A 24,273-nucleotide genomic window follows, 5' to 3' on the forward strand; every position below is an offset into this window, starting at 1 on the left:
GTCCCCAAGTATCATGTCCACAGATTTCTTGAACACCTCCAGGAATGGTGGCTTCACCACCTCCCTGGGCAGCCTGTTCCAGTGCCTGACCACTCTTACAAAAAGAAAATTCACTAATCTCCCCTGGCATAATTTTGGCCTATTTCTTCTGGTCTTATCATCTGATACTGGGGAGAAGAGACTGATCCCCACCTCACTGAGACCTCCTTTCAGGGAGTTGTAGAGAGCAATGAGGTTTCTCCTCAGCCTCCTCTTCTCCAGACTGATAAACCCCAGTTCCCTCAGATGCTTCTTGCCAGACCTATTCACCAGACCCTTCAGCAGCTTCATTGCCCTTCTCTGGTTGTGCTCCAGCACCTTAATGTCCTTCTTGTAGTGAGGACCCCAAAACTGAACACAGCATTGAAGGTGCAGCCTCACCAGTGCTGAGTAGAGAGGCACACAGATCTGAATATTGCAGCAAGAAGTATGTTCCTGCTGTGTTGTTGTTGAAGTTCAGGCATTAAATCCACTTCTGTGGTGGCATAAAGAAGGGCACTCTCCTGGAGCCTGGAGAGCAGCTGGCTTTGCTGCCAGAGGATGCTGCTGGACCAGCATAGCAGTGCTGTGGATCCTCTTCACAAGGCTTCAATGGGAAACCAAGACTCATCAGACAGTCCTGAGGGAGGATAACATACTCCTTCCCTTCTTTGTGCAAAATGCCCCTTCTGTGACCAAAGAGCATTTCCTGGCATGGGAGTAGATGCCAGCTCCAGCAGCCAGAGCGTGCCTGACCTCCAGGGCTTAGCTGGGGCAAAACAAATGTGAATTCTACTGCAAAGAAAGGAAGAAAAAAGAGATTTGCATTTTGCTTGTTCTGATTCCACTACTTAAACCTAATCTTGGGCAGCCTTTTTATTTTCTTGCAAGCTGCTTTGTACTGCCTAGCCCTTGGTAGTTGTCAGATTCTTTGTTTTCTCTGTGCATTCCCTGCTGGCCTGCTCAGAAGCTACTTAAATTATGAGGATTATTCCAAGCTGCACTGGATAATAAAATGGTCTATTGATTAGTAAACTTCTAATTACTTGTCTCTTACCATGAAAGAGAAATAAGAAGATTTGATAGTAAACAAAGGAGGGAACAAACAGGGTGTTGCCAACATGTAGGGGTATACATGCTTGTGTGTGGCCTCTTTGTAATTTCTAGTTTATCATCACAAGCTTATTTGACTGCTTACAGAACTGTGACCTGCATAAGCAGGCTGTTTGACAGATAATCAGCCCCAAAATACAGCTTCTTAATTCTTTCCTGCCACAGCCTGTGTATGCACTGGAAGAATGACATCACGATAAGCAATATGGGTTTGATTTTTTTCTTCCTGTCTTGTTGTAAGGAAATGAAAGCTCTGGCTAATTTGTGTTTTAACTAGGTATGCATTGAGAGGAATGAATACAAATGGTGTGTCAGAGGGTTAGCTTGGAAAATGGTGAACACCAGCAGGGATTGAAACCTTTCCACTTCCATCACGTGCCCCCATACTGCTTCAATATCTCAAATTACCTCTGGTCTCGCTCCAAAATGATGCATAGGTTAAAAGTTGTTTGGATGTGGTGCCTGGGGATGTGGTTTAGGGTGAATCTTGTAGAGTAGGGATATCAGTTGGATGTGGTGATCCTGAGGGTGCTTTCCAACCAGAATGTTTCTGTGATAGAATGTATTGCAGCTTTGCTTTCTCTAACAGTGCTTGACTTAAAGATTCATGTTCATAGAATGGTTTGGATTGGAAGGGACCTTAAAGATCATCTATTTCCAGCTCCCTTGCCATGGGCAGGACACCTTCCATGAGACCACGTTGCTCAAGGCCTCATCCAACATGGCCTTCAGCATCTCCAGGGCATCCACAACCTCCCTGGGCAGCCTGTTCCAGTGTCTCAGCACCCTCACTGGAGAGATTTTCTTTCTAATCTCCAGTCTAGATCTACCCTCCTCAAGCTTAAAGCTCAATGTGTGAAATGTTTAAGCATGAAGATCTACAAAGCTACAAGTCTTGCCTCAGAAGATAGTAGTGTTGACAACTTCTGCTCCTTCCTTAGTGCTGCATGGCAAAGTGGTGGCCACACTACTTTCCAGAGGACTTCTCCCTTGTGCTTATAGATGACTGTTTCTCAATGACAGGACAAGAGGCAATGGGTGTAGGCTGGAGCAGAGGAGGTTCCACATGAACAGAAGTGAAAACTTTTTCCCTGTGAGGGTGCTGGAGCCCTGGAGCAGGCTGTTCAGGGAGGCTGTGGAGTTCCCTTCACTAGAAACATGCCAAGCCCACCAGGATGTGTTCCTGTGTGACCTGCCCTAGATGATCCTGCGCTGGTAGGGAGGTTGGACTGGATCACCTCTGGAGATCCCTTCCAAGCCCCAATACTCTGTGAAAGTGCAGAGTACAGACTTCAGGATGTTGTGAAAAATAAGGACTGAATTCCTGGCAGAACTGCTGATTTCAGAAGGAACAGAATTTTTCCACCAGCTCTTTGATACCTCTTCCATGATCCACAAAAGTCTTTCCCTGAATTTCCAAAGGCTCAGCATGCCTGTCTTTTTTTCTTCTGTTTTTTTTCCCCTAATCTCTTCTTTTTTTTCCATTCCTATGAACTTCAAACAAAGACCAATACCCCACCAACAACTACCCTGCACAGTTCTTGCCCACAGCAAGAATGGCTGAGCCAAAGCAGCAGTTTAATTGAAGTGTGAAAATAATGTCATTCTCACAAAGTACTCAAATTCCCATTTGCTGGGCATCTTTCATTGCTGTTTTATTTTGTTAGAGGTGGCCAAGTATCCAGAGCTTAGCCTCCTGTTCTGTTATGCCCTTTTAGAGAACATGAATTTCTTATTCAGAGATGAAGCAGTTCCCATTGCTCTTAATTTTGCCCCTGGGCTGATTTGACTATGGTGCAGTTAGGTTGCCTGTTTCCCTTTGTGGTAAAAGCGCTCTCATTTTAGAGCTGGCTGCTGGCAGTGAGGCAGGTGAGAGTGCCTGTGCTTTGTTGATGCAAGCAGACTTGTCAGCCCATCAGTCTCCTCCCATCACCTGCAGGTTGATGTCAGAGCAAGATATTCTCTGCTAAATGTGAAATCCCTCATTAGTTTAGCGATCTTCCTCTAGGCCTGTAATTAGAAGCCTCCTGATAACCAGCACACAACTGCACCCATTAATTAGCTCTTCATTTGACGGTTTCTTGCCGTGTTTCCATCCTTGTCAGCTTATGGGAAGCTCAGCTCCCTTCAGCTGCTGCTTGAATCTGTTACCCAAGTCAATCATCTTTCCCATAAGAACCCATCCTAGAGGCTGAAGGAAGCCTTCAGCATCTCTGCAGTCATGGGGATAGGATCTGCTCCAGAGGGTCCATGAGAGGGCCAGAAGGCTGATTAGTGGAATGGAGCACTGCCTTATGAGGAGAGGCTGAGGGACCTGGGGCTTTTTAGTCTGGAGAAGAGAAGACTGAGAGGGCATTTAATAAATGTTTACTACTCACTGAGGGTCAGGAGAGGGGGGACAGGCTCTGCTTGTGATAAGACAAGGAGCAATGGATGTAAGCTGCAGCACAGGAGGTTCCACCTCAACACAAGGGGGAACTTTGTTACTTGTAAGGGTCACAGAGCACTGTGGCTCCCCGGAGAGGCTGTAGAATCTCTTTCTCTGGAGACTTTCAAGGCCTGCCTGGATGTGTTCCTGTGTGACCTGAGCTAGACTGTGTGGTCCTGCTCTGGCAGGGGGGTTGGACTCAATGATCTCTTTGGGTCCCTTCCAACCCGACATCCTGTGATGCTGCGAAAGCCACCCTCTCTTCCCAGAGGGAAGCACTGTGCTGTGTGAACAGCCAGCATTACATTCTGTGTGCCTTTGTGGGTGCCTGTGTAGTTCTTCAACAGCTGCTTTATTTTCCTGCGCAGCATAGAAAAGAGACCTGGCCCAGGGTCTGCTGCTTACCTGATAGAACAGTCAAAACAGGATTCTGATTAAAGAGGCAGCAGTAAGCACCCGGTCTCTGTAAGGCATCTCTACATTCAAGGGACAATGGAAGCTTTACTAACAGGCACAGAAATTATTTATTAGGCTATGAAACCTTTAATTTAAATGGAAAGTTTCACATTCTCTCTTTAATCTTAATTTTTTTTTTCTTATACTCCCCCTCTGAAAAATATAGCAAGGGCAAGAATTAATATGTTTTCACATCTATTTCTAAGCTATGTGGGTGTCTCTGAAAAGGTGTGATTTTGAAACAGTACAAATCATGTACTCATAGCAATCTTTGAACCAACAAGTTTTTGGCAACCCAAATACCCAGCTCAATCAAGTCCAGTATATTACATTTTCTGCTCCGTTACTTTTAGATTTACACTGGTTTATAACTGTTGAAATTGCAGCTCGAGAAGTCCCCAGCTGCTAAAATAAATAAATCAATCAATAGTGGCTCTGATGGAGCAGGGCAGAGCCACACCTGAGGAAAAGGCACTGGAAGCTGCCCTAAATATCTGGTACCAACACTCTTGCTCCCTATGACGTGCATTTTGATGGATGCAGCTGCTCCTGTAGTCCATACAGGAGGCTGACAGAAGGGGTTCAAGTCTTTCCTGACCCTCCAAAAGTGATGAGTTGCTTTAAATCTCAAATTTATGAAATACACAATCATGAGTTCAACATCCTTGTCAGTGACATGGACAGTGGCATTGAGTGCACCCTCACCAAGCTGTGTCACCTGGTTGACATGCTGGAGGGAAAGGATGGCATCCAGAGGGACATGGCCAAGCTTGAGAGGTGGGCCCAAGCTAATGTCATAAAGTTCAACAAGACCAAGTGCAAAGTCCTGCACCAGGGTCAAAGCAACCCCAAGCACAAATCCAGGCTGCATGAGCAGTGGTTCAACAGCAGCCTGGAGGAGAAGGACTTGGGGATGTCAGCTGATGACAAACTCCCCATGAGACAGCAATGGTTGCTGGCAGCCCAGAAGGCAGCTGTGTGCTGGGCTTCATCCAAAGCAGGGAAAGCAGCAGTACAGGGAGGGCATTCTGCCCCTCTGCTCTGCTGAGACCCCACCTGCAGCACTGCCTCCAGTTCTGGTGCCCTCTGCATAAGAGGGACATGGAGCTGCTGGTGCAGGTCCTGAGGTGGCCATGAAGATGATCAGTGGTTAGTAAAACCTCATCTATGAGGAGGTTCTGATACAGCTGGGATTGTTCAGTCTGGTGAAGTGAAGGCTCTGGGGAGACCTCAGAGCAGCCTTCCAGTACCTGTAGGAGGCCTACAAGAAAGCTGTAGTGATAGGATGTGAGGGAATGGATTGAAGCTTGAGGAGGGCAGATTTAGATTGGAGATTAGGAGGGAATTCTTTCCAGTGAGGGTGCTGAGACACTGGAACAGGCTGCCCAGGGGGGTAACAGATGTCCCTTCCATGGAGATGGATGAGACCTTGATCAACCTGGTCTAGTGGGAGGTGTCCCTGCCCATGGCAAGGGGTTTGGAACTGGATGATCTTCAAGGTCCTTTCTAACCCAAACCATTCTATGAATCTGTGAACATTGAAACATTGAAGTATCAGGCACTGACAAAGGTATAAAATAGTATAAGCATCTCTGTTGTTTACTGAATATCTGTCTCTGTAATTGCTGCCAGCTTCATATTTGTACACACACAGATGTGCATTATGTACCCAGAAGGGAAGAACACAAAGACTTTTTTTCCCCCTTTGTTTTACTTGTTCTTTTTTGAGGGAATAGAAAACGTGATCTCTGACACGCTTAAGAGCAGAGAGAGAAAGGCAGATCTGGGGCTCCTTCTCCTGATCTCCTCCTCACAACTTCTGTTTTCACCCCATTAAAAAGTCTCATGTCTCTTCTGAGAAATGCACCTTGTTGGTGCAGGCAGTGGAGCTCTTTCTTCCCTTTCCTTTGGACAAACTAAACAAAGAGCAAAGCTTACATTGTTAAGTGTTAGCCAAGATTAGCGGAGAGGTATTAGAGTGGAGTGAGGAAGGAAATTAATAGATCCAACATCACAGACCACAGTGAGACAAGTTGCTGATATTTTTGGCTTTTTTATCCCTCTCAGCAAACCAATGAATGATACAGATTTCATCATCATTTTCTTTTCACAGCCAATGATCTAATTTCTCTCATTAAAATATTCCAGTTAGCCTCAAACCAGCAAACAGGGAGTGGAGGCAGGTGCAAGTTAAGAAATCTTTAACTCTTCTTAGACTGAGAGAGGAGGACAAAACCCTTTCCCTTAGCCAGCACAGGATAGCAAGGGTGGATATTTTCAGCACACCACACCTGGTATCTTTGTGTAGCTGTAGGGATAAACTGGATCCCTGTGAATAATTACACATTGTCATTCTGAATTAATTTTAATTAGCATGGGCATGATGCCTCCAGAATTTCAGAATGCTGCTCTGAATCTGTCTTACTAGTTCTCTGATTTTCTTATTTTTTCTACTGCAGGCTATCACATACTGGTTTCCTGTGCCTGCTTTTGTAGACTGGGGTTACAGATTTCACTGGGTTGGAACAGACCCTCAAAGATCATCTTGTCTAAGCCCCTTGCACTCATCAGGGAGACCTCCAACTAGAACGGGCTGCCCATCAAGGCTGATCTCAAATATCTTCAGAGATAGGGCCTCAATCACATCCCTGGGCAACTTGTTCCAGTTTGGGCTTCCCAGTTCAAGAGACAGAGACCTGCTGGAGAGACTCCAATGCAAAGCTACAAGGATGAGTGGGAGACTACAAATTCTCTTGAGTGAAGAAAGACTGAGAGACTTGGGGCTGTTTAGTATGGAGAAGAGAAGGCCGAGAGGTGATCATATCAGTGTCTATAAATACCTGAGGGGAGGGTATCAGGATGAAGGTGTCAGGCTCTTTTTGGTGGTGACAGGACAAAACCTTCCTGGATGTGCTCCTGTGTGACCTTCCCTGTGTGATCGTGCTTTGGCAGGGAGATTGGACTTGGATGATCTTTTGAGGTCCCTTCCAACCCCTAACATTCTGTGATTCCATGGTTCTGTGATGCGTGTTCCCAGCAAAAAAAAGAGTAGCTCACGTGTTTCTTGGCAGTAGAGGCATTTGGACTAAAGTCTGATGGCAGCTGTTAGCTCCAAACAGGTAAGATTGATCTAAATTATGGTTTCTTGAGAGGGCAATTTTTTTCTGGTGACAGTTTTTCTGCTTCCATTTGCTTAAGGAAGGAGGAGGATCTTGACCTTTTGAGCAGCAGAAGGCACTTCTCTGCCAAGCTTATTTTCCTACGATCCAGGGGAACAGAGGTATCTGCAAGCCAGCCTGATGGGCACAGTTTGGCTGACAGCATGATGGGATAGTTGAGACCTCTGGGAAGGAGATTACAGACTTCCTGCTAGAAGGGGCTAATTTTGTCACAGATGCAGAGTACACAGTTCCAGACATGACAGAAAGCAGTGACACTGACATTTCTTACTTTGAGTTTAGTAGTTTAGCAGGGTAAAATCTTGCAGACGTCTCTACAGGGAAAGGGAAGAAGATGTCATGTTGCCCACATCCCACACTCTGTCCCAGTTCTCCTGCAAAAAAGCATAAGGCTACCTTCTTAATGCCACCTCTCTGGAGAGAAAATGATTTGCGTGTGAGTAATTGTGAAATTAAAGCTCACCGTAGGCTGCAAGTCCACATGCATCTCAAAGCTGTCTAATATGATTCCAAAGGATGTTGTTTTACAGATTCACAGACTGCATCACGTTAGAAGGGAGCCTCAAAAGTCATCTTGTCCAGCCCCCTTGTGCTCATCAGCAGGGACACATCCAACTAGATCAGGCTGCCTAGGGGCACATCAAGGATGATCTTGAATGTCTGCAGGGACAGGGCACATCCCTGGGAAACCTGTTCAAGTACTTCACCATTCTCATTGTGCAGAATTTCCTCCTGGTGTCCAACCTAAATTTCCCCTGCTTTAGTTTCAAACCATTGCCTCTCATCCTGTCACCACAAGCCCTTCTAAGCAGTCCCTTCTCGGCCTTCTTGTAGTCCACTTCAGACACTGAAATGCAGCTCTAAGGTCTCCCTGGAGCCTTCTCTTCTCCAGGCTGAACAGTCCCAATTCTTTCAGCCTGTATTCAAAGATCAGCCCTCTGATCATCTTGGTGGCCCTCTTCTGGACCTGCTCCAGCAGGTCCTTGTTGGGGGAAAAGGAGTACAAGAGAGATGTGGCTCTCGAGATGGAATGGCAGTTTAATCCCCAGGGACATGTTGAAATGTAGGTTTAAAACTAACATCTCTCTGATGTTTAGTGACAACATGTGCTGCCGTTGCCCCCTCCCTGGAGGTGCTGAAGATCAGGTTGGATGAAGCCTTGAGCGACCTTGGTCTAGTGGAAGCTCTCTCTGCCTGTGGCAGGGAGGCTGGAACTTGATGTTCTTTAAGATCCCTTCCAACCTAAGGCATTCTATGAATCTTTTTCCCTGAATAAATTACAGTAATTTAAGTGCCTGTTCTGTGCAGCAGCGAGGATTTTAATGATGATCTCTTGTCTCCTTAATGAAATATGTAGCATATTTAGATTTAAATCAAACCTCAGGTTTGGTTTCTCCTGTTCTGGGTTGCCTGTCTTGGAATTTATGTCCCTTTTCTTTTTGGTGGGTTTTTTCAAGTGGAACACTGTTTCTGCATTGTAGTGACTCTATAGATTTGTCTTTGTGATATTTACCACTCTGTCCCTTGCTATGAAATATCTGGAACACAACTCATTTCCTGTCCCTCACTGCAGCAACAAGCAAATTTTAAAGCAATATTTGTGTATGTATTTGGCAAAATGTGTGCATGCAGCAAAACTCTCATCTGAGGTGTCAGACTGCTCTGCTCTGCTGAGACCCCACCTGCAGCACTTCATCCAGTTCTGGTGCCCTCAGCATAAGTGGAACATGGAGCTGCTGGAGTAGGTTCAGAGGAGGGCCACAGAGTTAGAGGATCAACCAGGTTGGAAGAGACCTCCAAGATCATCCATGAAGATGATCAGAGGGCCAGAGAACCTCTCCTGTAGGAACAGTCTGCAGGAGTTGGGGCTCTTCAGCCTTGTGAAAAGAGGGTTTTGGGGGGAGACCTTAGAACATCCTTCCTATACTTGAAAGGGGCTACAAGAAAGCCAGGAAAAGATTTTTTACAAGGGCTTGCAGAAATAGGATGAGAGGGGATGGATTGGAGCTTGAGGAGATCAGATTTAGACTGGAGATGAGGAAGAAATTCTTTGCAGTGAAGGTAGTGAGACACTGGAACAGGTTGCCCAGGGAGATTGTGGACATATCCTCCTTGGAGAGGTGTTCAAGGCTAGGCTGGATGAAGCCTTGAGCACCTTGGTCTAGTGGATGGTGTTCCTGCCTATGGCAGGGGATTGAAGTGGGTGATCTTTGAGGTCCCTTCCAGATAACCCAAGCTGTGAATCTAAGCAGATTTTTGCTGGTGACTGTCCACTGTGCTTTCTGTGACCTAGCCCAGATCCTAGTAAGCTGCACTACACAGGATTTCTCCCAGCAGTTCAAGACAAAGCTTTCCAGTCAGCATCCCTTCCTCACTGCTCTGTGTTTGAGAGGAGCTGGGATCTGCCTACCTGCCTTGACATTGTTGCTGTTATTGCTATGTGGGCCCCCTCACTCACAGCACAGGCAGCATATGACAGCCTATTACTTTTAATGTTGTCATTGTAGAATCACACTTCCAAAAAATACTGCCTTAGGCCAAATATTGCAGATAATTTAGTCCTGTCCTTTAGGGGAAGGTACCTGCTGAGGCTAATGAAAGCTGGAACTGGTGATTGTGAAAGGACCCTGTTGTTTGTAGGTGGTATTCACACTTAGTTTATTTCCTTAATGAGAACAGAGGTGGGTTTCTTATTTGATTTATCCCCTAGATGGACTCCTTTAATTGAGGACATAGTCCTGGCAGAGATTACTGTCAGGCCACACAACAAACTGATACTGGTGCCAGGGGGGTAGTCAGACCACTGCTGGAAACCACCAGCGTTGCCCTTGCTCTCCTCTACCCTGATCCCCCAGGAGGAGTGGGCAAAAAAAGTTTAGAAGGTTTGACCACTGCCACCCCCGTGACCAAATGCTGCACACTGATGGTGTTCTCTGTCATCTTCACAAAGGGAAAAGGTGCAGAGTTAAAACCTTGGGATTTCTATGGTGCTCCTTGGGGGACCAAGTTTGTTCTGAGTCTGAGAGACTTACAAGGTGGAGATTTGGAGGTGTCCTTGCTGACTGCAGGGGGGTTGAATGAGATGACATTTGAGGGGCTCTTCCAACCCAATGCAATCTGTGAAGCTGTTGCTAAAACTGGTAAAAGGAAAGCAAACAAAAGATAAACAAACAAAAAAAAAAACCCAAAAACAACAAAACACCAAACCAACAAACAACAGGGGGAAAAAAAGCTGCATTTTTGGGGGTTGTTTGAGTAGCTCCCACAAACTGCTTTCAGGAGCATTGTTGAGCCTGCTCCTTGCACCTTCTTCACTTTGCAAGTGTTGGGTAGCCATCTGGTTCTCGCTGCTGGTCAATGGTCATAGATGGATGTGAGACAAGATTTACATATGGAAACCCAGATGTGCCTTGCCAGGGGATGCAGCAGGGCGGTGGTGGATTCCAAGGTGAAAGAGAACTCTTCCATTTTGGGAGGTGGGCTTGCTTGTTTGGGGTTCTCTGACTTAGTGGCCCTCCAGAAGTTAAAAAGGCCCTATAGGAAAGATGGAAAGCAACCCTTAGGGAGGAGACTGAGAGAGGATCCTATTAATGCTTTGATAGAATCATAGAATCAAGCAGGTTGGAAGGGACCTCCAAGATCATCCAGTCCAACCTAGCACCCAGCCCTACCCAATCAACTAGACCATGGCACTAAGTGCTTTATTAAAGAGTGTCAGGAGGATGGGGCCAGCCTCTTCTCAGCAGTGCCCAGTGTGAGGATAAGGGGCAGTGGACACAAACTGCCACACAGGAGGCTCCATGGAAATATAAGGAAAAACTTCTTCCCTGTGAAGTGTGCCAGAGCGCTGGCCAGGCTGCTCAGAGACTTTGTGGAGTCTCCTTCTCTGGAAGCACTCCAAACCCACCTGGAGGTGTTTTGTTGTGACTTGTTCTAGGTGACCTTGCAGGAGGCATTGGACTGGATGATCTGCAGAGGGCAGTTCCAACCCCTACCAACCTGTTTTTCTTAAGTGTTGTGATGGGATGAGTGCTTACAGTTTCAAAGTGAAAAAAGGTAGATTTAAATCAGGTATATGGGAGAAATTCTTTCATGTGAGCGTGGTGAGGTGCTGGAACAGGTTGCCCAGAGACATTGTGGATGTCCCTTCCCTGCAGGTGTTCCAAAGGCCAAGTTGGATGGGGCTTTGAGCAACCTGGCAGGTGTAACTCTAGGGGTTGGAGATAGATCCTTAAGGTTGTTTCCAACCCAAACCACTCTGTGAGCCTGTGATTATTCAGACCTGAGCATTTAAAACATCAGCTTAAGCTACCGATGTGTGTCACACCTTGATGTCACACCCCTGCCTCCCCAGAGCCACCCCACCATAATGACAAGCCACAAATCACACACACAGAGAACAGGTGGAGGACAGGGAAGCGATGCCAGCCAGCATAGCCTCACCGAGGGCAAGTCCTGCCTGGCCAACCTAGTGGCTTTCTGAGATGGTAGAACCACGTCAGGAACAAGGGAACACAAACAGGTGTCATCTCTCTGGACTTCCATAAAGCTTTTGGCACAGTCCTCCATGGCATTCTCCTCTCCAAGCTGAAGCAATATGGATTTCGTGGGTGGAGTTTCCCGTGGGTAAGGAATTGGTTGGATGGTCACATCCAAAGGATAGTGGTCAGTGTCTTGATGTCTGGATGTACAGGTGACGTCCCTCGAGGGTCTGTGCTGGGACCAGGGCTGTTCAGTATCTTCATCAATGCTACAGACAGAGACACTGAGGCAGCCTCAGCAGGTCTGCAGCTGATGCCAATGTGAGCGTGATGGACAGGAGTGGTGCCATCTGGCGGCACCTGGAGAGGTGAGGAGGAGCTCCTGAGGTTACGGCAGGGCGCAAGGCCCTGCACCTGGCTCACGGCACAGGTGTGGGGTGAAGGTACTGAGGGCAGCCTGCCGAAAAGGACTGTGGGTAGTGCGAGCTGGAGAAGCTTCCAGAGACACCTGCAGAGACCTGCCAGCGCCTGAGGTGGGCAAGAAGAAGGGTGGAGAGAGCCTGTTTACAAATGCCTGTAGTGACAGGACAGGGGGCAATGGCTTCAAACCAGAGAGGAGCAGATTTCGACTGGCTGTTAGGAACAAGTTCTGCGCCAGGAGGGTGGTGGAGCGCTGGAACAGGCCGCCCAGGGAGCCGTCTGCGGCCTCATCGCTGGAGGTACTCAAGGTACAGGGCTCTGGGCAACCTGATGTAGCGGAGGATGTCCCTGCTGAGTGCAGAGGGAGGGGGTGACTGGATGACCTTTGCAGGTCCCTTCCAACCCCGAGCACTCTGTGACTGCGGGGCTGTAACGCCGCCACCCACCCGCCGCACCTGCCCTGCGCCACCTCAGCGCGGCGGCGGGGGGGATCCCTGCGCACTCCCTCCCCTCTGTTTCCCACAACTGCGGGCAGGCGCGGGGGTGGCGGTGGCATGGTGGTGTAGGGTGGGGTTCTCGGTTCCGTCCCGAACTGAGCCGCTCCTTCGGCGCGGTTCCTTGCGGGAGGCTCCGCGGCCTTCCCCGCTGCGCGCCGCCCCGCGCTGCCGGCTGCGGCCATTGGCTTGGCAGCGGCACGTGCCGGCCGCCGCCATTTCGCTGCCGCCGCCGCCGCCGCTGCCGCCTCCCTCCCGCCCGCCCGCCCAGCCCGTCCGTTCGCGTTGCCGGGCAGCGATAGGCCGGAGTTGATGCGCAGACAATTTATCATCCAGGTCTCCCGCGGAGGCAGGGAGCGCGGCTGTCACCAGTATTGATTTCAGAGGATGGACTCTAAATTTCCTAGGATTTCCATTAAGAATTAAGGGAGGGGAAAAGGGAGGGGGGAGGGGGGAAAAAAAAAAAAAGAAAAAAGGGAAAAAAAAGGAAAGGGAAAAAAAGCAAGGGAAAAAAAAAAAAAAAAAGAAGGGGAAAAATAAGGGAGAGGAAAAAAAAAACCAAAAAGCGCTCAAAGCACCCAGGGTTAGCCAGGCAGACATGGATATGAGATGGCACTGTGAAAACTCTCAGGTAGCTTCTTCTCTCGCAGGCGATGCAGAGCACAGGCGAAGCACTGCAGCATGCAGGGTTTAAGAGAACCATTAGCGAGGAGGAGAAGGAGGAAAAAAAAAAGGGGGGGAAGAGGGGGGAAAAAAAGGGGGGGGGGAAGACATTTGCACCGATTATTGAAAATTACTCCTCTTTTTTTTTTCCTTCTTTCTTCATCCTTTTTTTTTTTTTTTTTTCCTTTTAAATTAGACTATGTCTCCTTGGAGATTGCATGTCATTAATATCGAGATCAATTTTCTGCACGATATCTCTTTGATTTCAATAGAAGCTTTTAACTTGTTGTGGTTTGTTCGTTTTGGTTTTTTTTTCTCTTTAATATTTTTTTTTCTGGGGGGGGGGGGGGGGGGGTACCCAGAGCATGGAGGCATCTTTTGCTTTGTTGTTTGGTTTGGTTTTGGGGTTTTTTTCCCCTCTTTTCTTATTTCAAACAATCCAGATCATTTATTTATTTATTTAAGCGTGTTTGCTGCCAGTGAGTATAAAGGAAAACTGAGGAGGCTTCAAATAAAGGCACGAATAAACATCAACAAAAAATGATAGTTGCCAGGCTGCTTTCCTTTTTAATAATCTAGCAATTATTCCTATATTTTTTTTTGCCTTAAGTGATGCTTAAACCCTGTCCATGCATGCATTTTAGCTCAGAATCTCTGTGTGTGTGTGTATGTGTCTATTTGTTTTGATTCCATTTTTTTTCAGTGAGCATTTGCACAACTGGAAATTCCTGTGAGTTATGTATATATATCTACATCTGCATGTTTTAATAAGGAAAAACAAAAATTGCTTACAAATGGATGGTTTTGTTAATGTTTCGTGATAGCATAATGCAAAGTAGCTTCCTATTGAAATGTTCTAATCTGTTCTTTTTAATTATGGGAGTTTTTTTGGTGGTGGGGAGAGGGTAAATTGCTGCATGTTTATGACAAAGTGTGCATTTCTTGAGGATTAATTGTTTACAATGCTCGTTTCTAACACTGAAGTGTAAGGGGGCTCGAGGGGGGTGGCCATAGTGGTGTTTTGGTGTTTACCCCCCTTTCTATATTTATTTATTTGGTGTTTAAATAACACACCTCCAAGGCATCTAATTTAAAAGATCATCCATTTACAAAGCTTTCAATATTGCCTAAAAGCAAGCGGGAAAGGAAGGTTTGCTCTCAGCTCCTCTGGGAAGTGGGGTGTGATCTTTGCTCTCTCTTTACTTCACCCCGACAAGGGTTAAAAAATGCCTGCGTGCACCATGGGAATTCTGCTGGCAAAACCCCAGAGATTGGCTCCAGGTGGGACCGCGGCTGGGGCGTATCGCGATAGCGAGCAAAGACAAAAGTGAGGATGAGGGTTGCCAAAAGGGGCTTTTATAGTGAGAAAGCAGCAGCCTCTGCCTGGACATCCATAGCTAATTGTCGGATTTCCCTCTCATTAGGTGGAAAGTACGGAGTGGGGAGGTGTGGAGGGGAAGCTTTTCTGCTACTTTGCTTTCAGATGAAACCGAGGATAATAGGTGGAGGAGGTGGTTGTTCGGATGTGTTGAGGTGTGCAGGGTGTCACTCATGTGTCGAGTTTTACAGGTCTGGGAGGGAGGAGGGCTTTTTTCATGCTTGTGAAAAGGTTACCTGCTGCATTGGAGTGGAGCTATCCAAATGTGTTGGGTTTTAACTGCAGTTGTGGTGCTGGAGAGTCAAACCTCTACCTTCAGTGTGTCGGATGCGTTGTGTAATCTTGTTTGCAGTTGTCAGTTGGGCTTCCTCAGAGTTCTGCTTTTAAGCCATTCTTTAATTGTTTCCATTTAAATCTTTTAATGTGCAGCTCTAGCAGCAATTCTTCTGTTACTACTCTGAGCTATTCTGCACCTGGTTTTTATTAATTCCCATAGTATCCTCCCCTGTCAAAATAGAAAGATGACTTTTGAGTGGTGGTCAGTGTTGTCCTATGCCAAATGGTTCTGGCCTACTGGTATCTGGCTGCTCTTCATCTTCTTGCTGAAAACTTTGTGGTTTGAGTTTGCTCTTCCCAGCTCTGGTCCTAATAGCCTTCCACATCAACGAGGCATCAGATATAATTTGACACAGCTGACAGCATCTACTTAGAAGCAGCTTAGAGCTGAGCCAGAGTGAAAATTGAATTGCCTCTCAACTCACTAATATTAATGATCCTTCTAGGTCAGCACTGGAGTAATTGCCAGGGCAGCCTGAGGAACTGTCCATTAAACCTGCCTAGATGGGAGCTCACCTGTGGAGAAATGTATCTGGAGAACGTGTACAAAATGAATTCCATTTGCTTAATGCAAGGTCTGCTAGAGTTATGAATACGTCAAAAGTCAACATGTGGTCTCCAGTTTAGTCTGAAGTGATTTTTTTTTTTTTCGTGGCATTTTAAGGTTGATTATAACTAAGGCAGGGCAGGTTTGCCTTAGATGTGTCAGGAAAAGAAACCCGTGAAAAAGTCAGGTTGGTGATTGAACCTCTAAGGGCAAACCTGTATTTCTGGAAAGGTATGGGTTTGTCCAAAGCCTCGTGGCATAAAGCAAAAGAAGAAGAGGTCATGTTGGCCATGTTCTTTAGGCCATGAGGTATCAGTGCATTTTAAATAACCCATTAATGACTCCTGAGTTTGTATGCACCTGATGAGGTGGGCAGCTGGATCTTAAAATCCCAAATCAATATTCCACAGGAATTCAGAGGAGACAAACAGCCTAAGGACAATGCTAAAAACTCAACTGTGCTCCGTGCTGATTTAGCAAGAAGTCTCAGTCACAGAGCGAGAGGATTTCTTTTGTGACCTTGTGCATTTGAGATGACAGAAAAAGTTAAAGAGTTGTCAGCATGGCTTTACTGTGAGGAGGACGTGCAGAGGATTGTGAAAGGTACTCACGTGGACATAGGTGGGGGCAACCCTTGATATCGATACAGGCTGGGGGATGATGAAATTGGCAGCAGCCCTGCAGAAAAGGATTTGGGGGTGCTGGTGAATGCACTTGCAGCCCAGAAGGCCAATGGTGGCCTGGACTGCATCAAAGGCAGGGTGGCCAGAGATGGAGAGAGGGAATTCTGCCACTCTGCTGTGTTGAGGCATCACCTAGAGTACTGAGTTCAGCTCAGTGGCCACCATCACAAGAGAGACAAGGACCTGCTGCTCCAGAAGAGGGCCACCAAGATGATCAGAGGGCTGAGCGCCTCTGCTATGAAGACAGGCTGAAAGAATTGGGGCTGTTCAGCCTGCAGAAGAGAAGGCTCCAGGGAGCATTCAGTATCTGAAGGGGACCTACAAGAAGGCTGGGGAGGGACCCTTTAGAAGTGCTTAACGGTGATAGGGTGAAGGGTGGTGGTTCAAAAGTGGAGCAGGAGAGATTTAGGTTGGACATCAGGAGAAGTTCTGTGCAATGAGTGGCAAAATACTGGGACAGGTTGCTAATGGGTTGAATCCCCATCCCTGCAGACATTCAAGTGAAACCTTCGTGTGTCCTTGCTCAGCCTGCTCTAGTTGGAGGTATCCCTGCTGAGTGCAGGGGGTTTGGACAGGATGACCTTTGGGGGTTCTTTCCAACCCAGTGTGATGTCTGAATCTGTGAATGGAGAACCAAAGGCCAGAAGTAGGGAGAAAAGACTGAAATACTGACACTTCAAGATAAAAGATTTTTCTGAAATGGCTTCTGTACCTGGTAGATGGTTTAACAAAAAATAGCATCATGAGGGCACTTTGGTGACACAGATGACACAGATGAAGGAACAGTTCTAATGCCTTGTAGTGTCAGGAGGGACTGGAGAGTGTTCAATGGAGAGCTACAAGGATGACGAAAGGACTAGAGCATCTGTCTTGATGAGGAAAGGCTGAGAGCCCTTGGGCTGTTTAGCCTGGAGAAGACAAGGTTGAGAGGGGACTTTGTCAGTGTTTACAAATACCTGAAGTGTGGCTGTCAGGAGGATGGAGCCAGGCTCTTTTCAGTGATACCCAGTGACTGGATAAAGGTCAATGGATGTAAACTCAATGACAGGAAATTCCACCTCAATAGGAGAAAAAAACTTCTTTACTGTGAGTTTTTTGGTGAACTGGAACAGGCTGCTCAGAGAGGATGTGGAGTCTCCTTCTCTAGAGATCTTCAAAACCTACCTGGATGCTTTGCTGTGTGACCTGCCCTAGGCGATCCTGCTTTGGCAAGGGGGTTGGACAGGATGGTCTCTGGAGGGTCCCTTCCAACCCTACCATTCTGTGATTCAATGATTCTAATCCAGATGAGAAGTGTCCTCTAGGAGGTTTTGGTTCACCACCTCTTTATCTGTTCTGTCTTTATGGCTACTGAGAATGTTGGAGTTTGTCTTCAACAGCCGTGTAAACTGTAGCATCCTCTTATTATAACAGGATGTTTCACTCTGCTGACAGCCTTCTGCTGTGGGTCACCCATTGCTACTACTTAAAGCAGTTGTTTCCTCTCTTTAGAGCTCTTTATGTCTTCACACTGTTAGAGGTGGTGTCACAGCTTGGTTGGGTTGTCTATTTAAAGAAATCATCAAGATAAGCAGTTGAGGAAAATATCTGAGTCAGGCTTAGCCAAGCAGAAGCTTGACGGGTGGAACTTGCTGAGGAATAGTAGATGGTTTTCATAACTTTTTGATTGACATTTCCAATGGTTTGACATACTTGATCATTATTTTTAGTTGGGTGTATTAATATAGAGCTTAGTCACTCTGTGTGCTTCATGTTACTAATTATTATGAGTTAGCTAAGTCTTTTGCAGCCACTGATATGTTTATTTTCATGTCCAGACAGGTGTTTTCATAGGATCATAGAGTGGCTTAGGTTGGAAGGGACCTCAGAGATTGTCTTCTCCAACCACGCTGCCATGGGCAGGGACACCTCTGAACTAGACTTGGCTGTTCAAGGCCTCATGTAGCCTGGCCTTGAACACCCCCAGGGTGGAAACATCCACAACCACTCTGGGCAACCTATTCCAGAGTCTCACTGCCCTCCTACTGAAAAACTTCTTCCTAAGATCCACTCTAACCCTTCTCTCCCTCAGTTTCAAACCATTCTCCCTTGTCCTGTCTCTAGGCACCCTTAGGAAAAAATTCTCTGCAGCCTTCCTGTAGGACTCCTTCAGATACTGGAAAGCAGCTCTAAAGTACCCCTGGAGTCTGTTGTTCTGGCTGAACAACTCCAGATCCCTTAGCCTAAGATTTAAGATGGAATTCCAAGATTTAGGAGGAATTTGTAAGATAAAGATTAAATTACCATCCTTACAGTCAGTGGACTTTCTGCTGTTGACTTCAATACCATTGACATCCCTGGCAGAAGTCTGAATAGCACAGAAAATAAAGCCCAAGTAGCTAAGGACACATGAATTGATTTCTCAACCTGTCTCTTGGTTGATAGTTGATAAAAGTATAGCCAAAATGAGATGGAAAACAAGCAACATGATTTTTTCCCCCTCAAAATTACTCATTTTAAATTCCACCTTATGAACCAAACAGTTACTTGGCAGCACAGAGCCGGGAAGCTTTCAGGTGGTGAGACATTTCTCATGCTGAGACTCTCTTAGCGTCCAGGACCTTGAAATACCTTCTGGTTTGAGTCTGGCCATATCTTTTTGACACCAATCCAGAAATGAGTAAAGTTGTGTGGCTTTAGCAGAGAGTAAATTGCATTTCTTGGTCACAGTAATGTTAATGCCTCCTTCACTGGTTTCTCTGAATTGGCTGTGGTATGGCTGCAAGCCAATAGAAACTAAACTCCACAAAGTAATGAAGTAAAGGCTTTTGTTCAAGTTTCCAGCATTTTGTATTTGTTTGGTTTTGTTTTCTTGTAGCTCTTCTGCTTTCTTTTATTCGCCTTCCTATATATTTTCAAGACTCACTTGCTAGCTCACCCTTGTTGTGAAGGCTGCACCAACATGTATGCTCTTGTTGCATTATTCCATACTGATGACTGGGGAGGGAGCTTTGTTTGGTGGTGCTTCACCTAAGTTGTTCAGGGGCTTTGTTGGATTTTCAGAATTTGTTATTTGAATTGCTCCCCAAAAGAAGTCTGCAAAGTCGATGAGCAAGTTCAGTGGCAGGAAAATGGTGTTTACAGTCCAGGGCTCTGTGTCTGTGCTATACCTGCAACCAATTTTTACAGCTCACTCAAAGCAGAATATACACCTGGGGCACAGCTGCATCAAACAAGTGGAAAATGGCTTTGTGTCTTTTTGTCTGTTTTATCCTGCTTGGCTTTAAGAAATGTGTTGCCCAAAGAGAACACAGAAAATGAGCAAATGTGCATTGTTTGTGTAGTGCATGTTGTGTGGTAGAAGCAAAAAGTCATAGATTCACAGATTAATAGAATGGTTTGAGTTGAAAGGGACCTCAAGGATCGTCTAGTCCAAACCCCCTTGCCATGGGCAGAGACACCTAATGCTATCCTAGTTTGTTTAAGACCTCATCCAGCCTGGCCTTGAGCACCTCCAGGGAAGGTGGGGAGCATCCACAACCTCCCTGGGCAACCTGTTCCAGTGTCTCATCACCCTCACTGTGAAGAATTTCTTCCTGATCTCCACTCTGATTCTCCCCTCTTCCAGGTTTAATCCATTCCCTCTTGTCCTATCACTACAAACTCTTGTAAAAGGGCCTCTCTGACCCTTAGGAGTAAAGCATATTTTTTACTTCCTCATTTAAGTTGCCTCCTTTGGTAACAAGGATCTGGCAGCAAATGAAAAGTCATGGTTTTAATTCACATATAACACAGATGTCTTAAGGACTAGTGATAAATCTCAATAATATTAAGTACAATTCCCCTTTTTTTTCTGTGGAGGTGCCACAGCCCTGGAGCAGGTTGCTCAGAGAGGTTGTGGAGTCTCCTTCTCTAGAGGCTTTGACAACCTGCCTGGATTTGTTTCTGCCTTTGGTGAGGGGGGTTGGACTCAGTGATCTACGGAAGTCCCTTCCAACCCCTAACATTCTGTGATTTTGTAATGCACCAAAGATGAAGAGGCTGAGGAATGATTACAGTGGAGTTTTACAAAGCAAAAAGCTCCAGGGTGATGAGGGAGGTGGCAGTGAGGAGATGGGAGAAGCCCACTTAGCCAAAACCCCAGCAGGCCACTTCAAAAGTCCCCTCTGCTAAGCTCCACTCCCAAATGCAAATCCGTTCTGCGAGGCTGACATCTACGTCAAGCACCATGTCCTGGGCAAGCTCACTTCCCCTGGCCCATGCCAGCTCCACAGTGCTTTGCAAAGCCAAGCTAAAAATGTCACTTGTGATTTCATAGAGGATGTCCATCTGCCCTGAACAGCCTGAGCAGCCCCGGGCCCTCGCCCACAACCACATTTATGGCACTGCTGCTTGCAGCACATGTTGCATCCGTGCCAGAAATAACTCTCCTCCTCTCCTAGGCATAAAGGGCACGACTCCAGGGCACTGTACCCTTACTTGGTGCTAAGTTTAGCTCTGAGAAATAAAGTTTGAATCCTTTAAATGAGTTTAAACTCAGGTTGGCCCAGCAGGTCTCTGCAGGAGTCTCCTGGCCTGTTAAGGACATGTTGGCTTATGGTCACCTTGTTCAGTTTTGGTTAGGAAGAGACTTCACAGGGTGGCTTTTCTGTTATTCTTTATTGGTTCAAGAAGGACAAGGAACTACTAGTGGAGAGCCTGTAAGATGATGAAGGGACTGGAACCTCATGAGGAAAGGCTGAAAGCTCTGGGACTGTGTAGCCTGGAGAAGAAGAGACTGAGAAAGGATCTCACTAGTGCTTATCAGTATCTAAAAGGTGAGCATCAGGGGAATGGAGCCAGACTCATCTGAGTGGTGTCCAGTGACAGGACAAGAAGCAGTGGACACAAATTTGAGCACAGGAGGTTCCATGTAAACACAAGGCAAAACTTGACCTTGGAGGTGGCAGAACACTGGAGATGACGTCCCAGAGAGATTGTGGAGTCTGTCTCTGGAGGCATTCCAACCCCTTCTGGATGTGTTCCTGCATTATTTACCCTGGATGATTCTGCTTTGGTAAAAGTGCCTTCCAACCCCTCCCATCCTGTGCTTCTGTGAAGTTAGTCTAGCTAACTGAATAGCCAGTAAGATGTTCCTGCTAACTCTGGCAGGGGTCTTGCAGGCAATGGTTGAGCATCGGTGAGGTTTGTTTCTTTCTGCCTGTATCTTAAGTGCTAAACTACCAGCTGCACCATTTTTACCTAGAGACACATCGAAGTAATACTCCATGTTTCTTCCATAAGGTGCACTAACAGTCTTTGTCTTTACCAGCCCTAGCTCTTTCCTTTGCTGCTTTACCTGTGCAGAAAATGTCTTTCACTACACAATTCACCTTTCTTCTGGGGCTGTCTAGGGAATAACATAAGGAAAGTGGCAGTGGAGACATCTGAAAAGGCTGCAAGGGCGACCTTTGCAAAATGGTCCTTCAGGGTTACTGGAGATGGTGTGAGAGGCAGAAAGGATACAGATTGACATTCAAATCTCACTGGTTTTGCACAGCAGACAGTTGCAAAGGAAATAACAGCAACTTGTAAGTCCATAGGAAGGTATCTGTCACTTTGTCTAATCTGTGTTTTCTGCCAGTCTAAAAGAAGCGACTGAGATGGACAACCTGGTCCTGAAAAAGTCGAAGAGAGTTTTATGGGATGCAAGCTGCCTGTAGTATCTGTGGCCTATTCCTCTAGAGGCGATTTATCTGAAGCAGGAAAGAGCAGTGTTTTTTATGACAGTTGGTGGCATTCTTCCAGTGTGCAGACACTGCAGGATGAGGAGCTCTGGCAGCTGATCCATGACCCTTGCTCCTGCCTCGCATTGTTGTGAGACTGACTTGACTGCTTTAGTAGACTTTGTGTTATAGTCTGGTATCCAGACAGCTTTTCAACTTCAGGCATTGTGTGTGAAAATAAAGCAACTGAAATAACCTGTATCAAATGAAGTGTGGCCACCAGGTCAAAAGAGGTGATTCTGCCACTCTCTTCTGCTCTGATGAGACCTCCTCTGCAGTATTGTGTCCAGCTGTGTATGCCCCCAGTACAAGAGAGACATGGAGCCGCTAGCAGGTCCAGAGGAGGACCACCAAAATGGTCAGAGGGCTGAAGAACCTCTGCTGTGGGCACAAGCTGAAAGAATTGAGGCTGTTAAATCTAGAGAAGATAAGGCTCCAGGAAGACCTTAGAGCTGCATTTCAATATCTGAAGGGTACCTGCAGAAAGGTTGAGGAGGGATTGTTTAGAAGGGTCTGTGGTGATGGATGAGGAGCAATAGAATCATAGAATCAACCAGGTTGGAAGAGACTTCCAAGATCATCCAATCCAACCTAGCACCCAGCCCTAGCCAGTCAATTAGACCATGGCACTAAGTGCCTTATCCAGTCTTTTCTTGAAGACCTCCAGGGACGGTGCCTCCACCACCTCCCTGGGCAGACCATTCCAATGCCAATCACTCTCTCTGGGAAGAACTTCCTCCTAACATCCAGCCTATACCTACCCCGGCACAACTTGAGACTGTGTCCCCTTGTTCTATTGCTGGTTGCCTGGGAGGAGCAGGGGAGATTTAGCTTGGACATCAGGAGCAGGTTTTGCACAATGAGAGTGGTGAAATACTGGAACAGGCTGCCCAGAGACGTGGGTGAGGTCCTGTCCCTGGAGACATTCAAGATCATCCTTGATGTGTCCATGGTCAGCCTACTCTAGTTGGAGGTGTCCCTGCTGATGAGTGCAGGGGAGTTAAACAAGATGATCTTAGAAGGTCCCTTCCAACTGGATGCAATCTCTGAATCTGTGAATAATCTAAAAATGCAGTGGGAAGTGAGTAACTCCCATTGAAAGCCTGCCACAACTGTAATCATTTCAGTTTCAAGAAAAGATTGTCATTTATTTGTGATTAATTAGAATCATTTGAGATTGATAAATAATAAGATGGCCCTGGGAAATGACAGGATTCTCCTTAAATGAACTCTAAGCAGCTTCAGCTGTTTATCAGACTATTAATGCGTGTCATATGCCTGCACTGCTGCTGAGCTGTAGAAAGTGGAAAGATGATGCTTTAGCTGGGCTGATCAGTAGGGTAAGAGCAGATGAAGCAGTGAAAACTGTTGGTTAAACAGTGTCCTCTCACAGTGTTGAAACTTGTTCAGAGCCCGACTAGAATCATAGAATGGCTGAAGTTGGAAGGGACATCAGAGATCATCTACTCCAACCTCCCTGCCATGGGCAGGGACAGCTCTCAGCTAGGCTTGGCTGCTCAAGCCCTAGGGAGTGGAGACAGCATTTCTCTTAGCCAAAGCTTAGGTTATTTGTGTCACAGAATGTTAGGGATTGGAAGTGACCTCAAAAGATCACCCAGTCCATCCTCCCTGCCAAAGCAGGGTCACTTAGGGCGGGTCACACGGAAATGCATCCGTGAGGTTTTGAAAGGCTGCAGAGGAGACTGCGCAACCTCTCTGGGCAGTCTGAGCCAGGACTCAGTCACTCTCACTATGACAAACTGTCTCCTTATGTTGAGGTGGAACCTCCTGTGTTTCAACTTGTACCCATTGTTTGTTATCCTGTCACTGGGCACCACCAAAAGGAACTTGGCACCTTCATCTTGATACCCACCCCTCAGATCTATGTAGACACTGATAAGGTCCCCTCACAGCCTTCTCTTCTTCATGCTAAACATCCCAGGGTCTCTTAATCATATTCTTTCTTCCCCCAAGTCAATGTGTGAATGCAGGACTACCTGTGTCATGTTCCTCCTCAGTCACTTCTGAATATGCCAGATAATTTCTAGGTTTTGACTGGATTTGAGGATCCAGCAAGAATTGGGCAAATCAGTTATTAACCTGACATTCTGGAGAAAGCCTGTGTCATCATTTACCTTACCCACATTCAATGCATGATGAGCTTTGCAAACTGCCTTTTGTTTCATGTGGTCTTATGCTGAAACAGGACTGTCATTATTCTCAGATATTAACAATCATTTGATCTTTCCTGTGAGTATCATCTTTTTGCCTCCTCCTCCAGTACCAGTGTCCCAGAACAGGACATCAGCAATGCTATAGACAATGAGATTGAG

At 46.4% G+C, this 24,273-nt stretch overlaps 1 protein-coding gene across 40 annotated transcripts in view; it reads left to right on the forward strand.

The window, feature by feature from the left end:
- Nucleotides 1-24,273, forward strand: part of NRXN1 (neurexin 1) — an 841,287-nt gene that overhangs the window by 765,582 nt on the left and 51,432 nt on the right. The window contains exon 23 of one of the 40 annotated variants that reach the window (XM_064164293.1): nt 15,413-15,481. The exons of 37 other annotated variants lie outside the window; for them this stretch is intronic. In XM_064164293.1, the coding sequence (XP_064020363.1) occupies nt 15,413-15,445 (33 nt within the window). In that variant the 3' untranslated portion in view covers nt 15,446-15,481. Of the gene's footprint in view, nt 1-12,886; nt 12,926-13,060; nt 13,221-15,412; nt 15,482-24,273 lie in introns of those variants that run through there. 2 more of the 40 variants (XM_064164310.1, XM_064164309.1) reach the window with 2 other exon arrangements.

Source organism: Pogoniulus pusillus, chromosome 25 (assembly GCF_015220805.1).
Source record: "Pogoniulus pusillus isolate bPogPus1 chromosome 25, bPogPus1.pri, whole genome shotgun sequence".
Classification (NCBI taxonomy): domain Eukaryota; kingdom Metazoa; phylum Chordata; class Aves; order Piciformes; family Lybiidae; genus Pogoniulus; species Pogoniulus pusillus.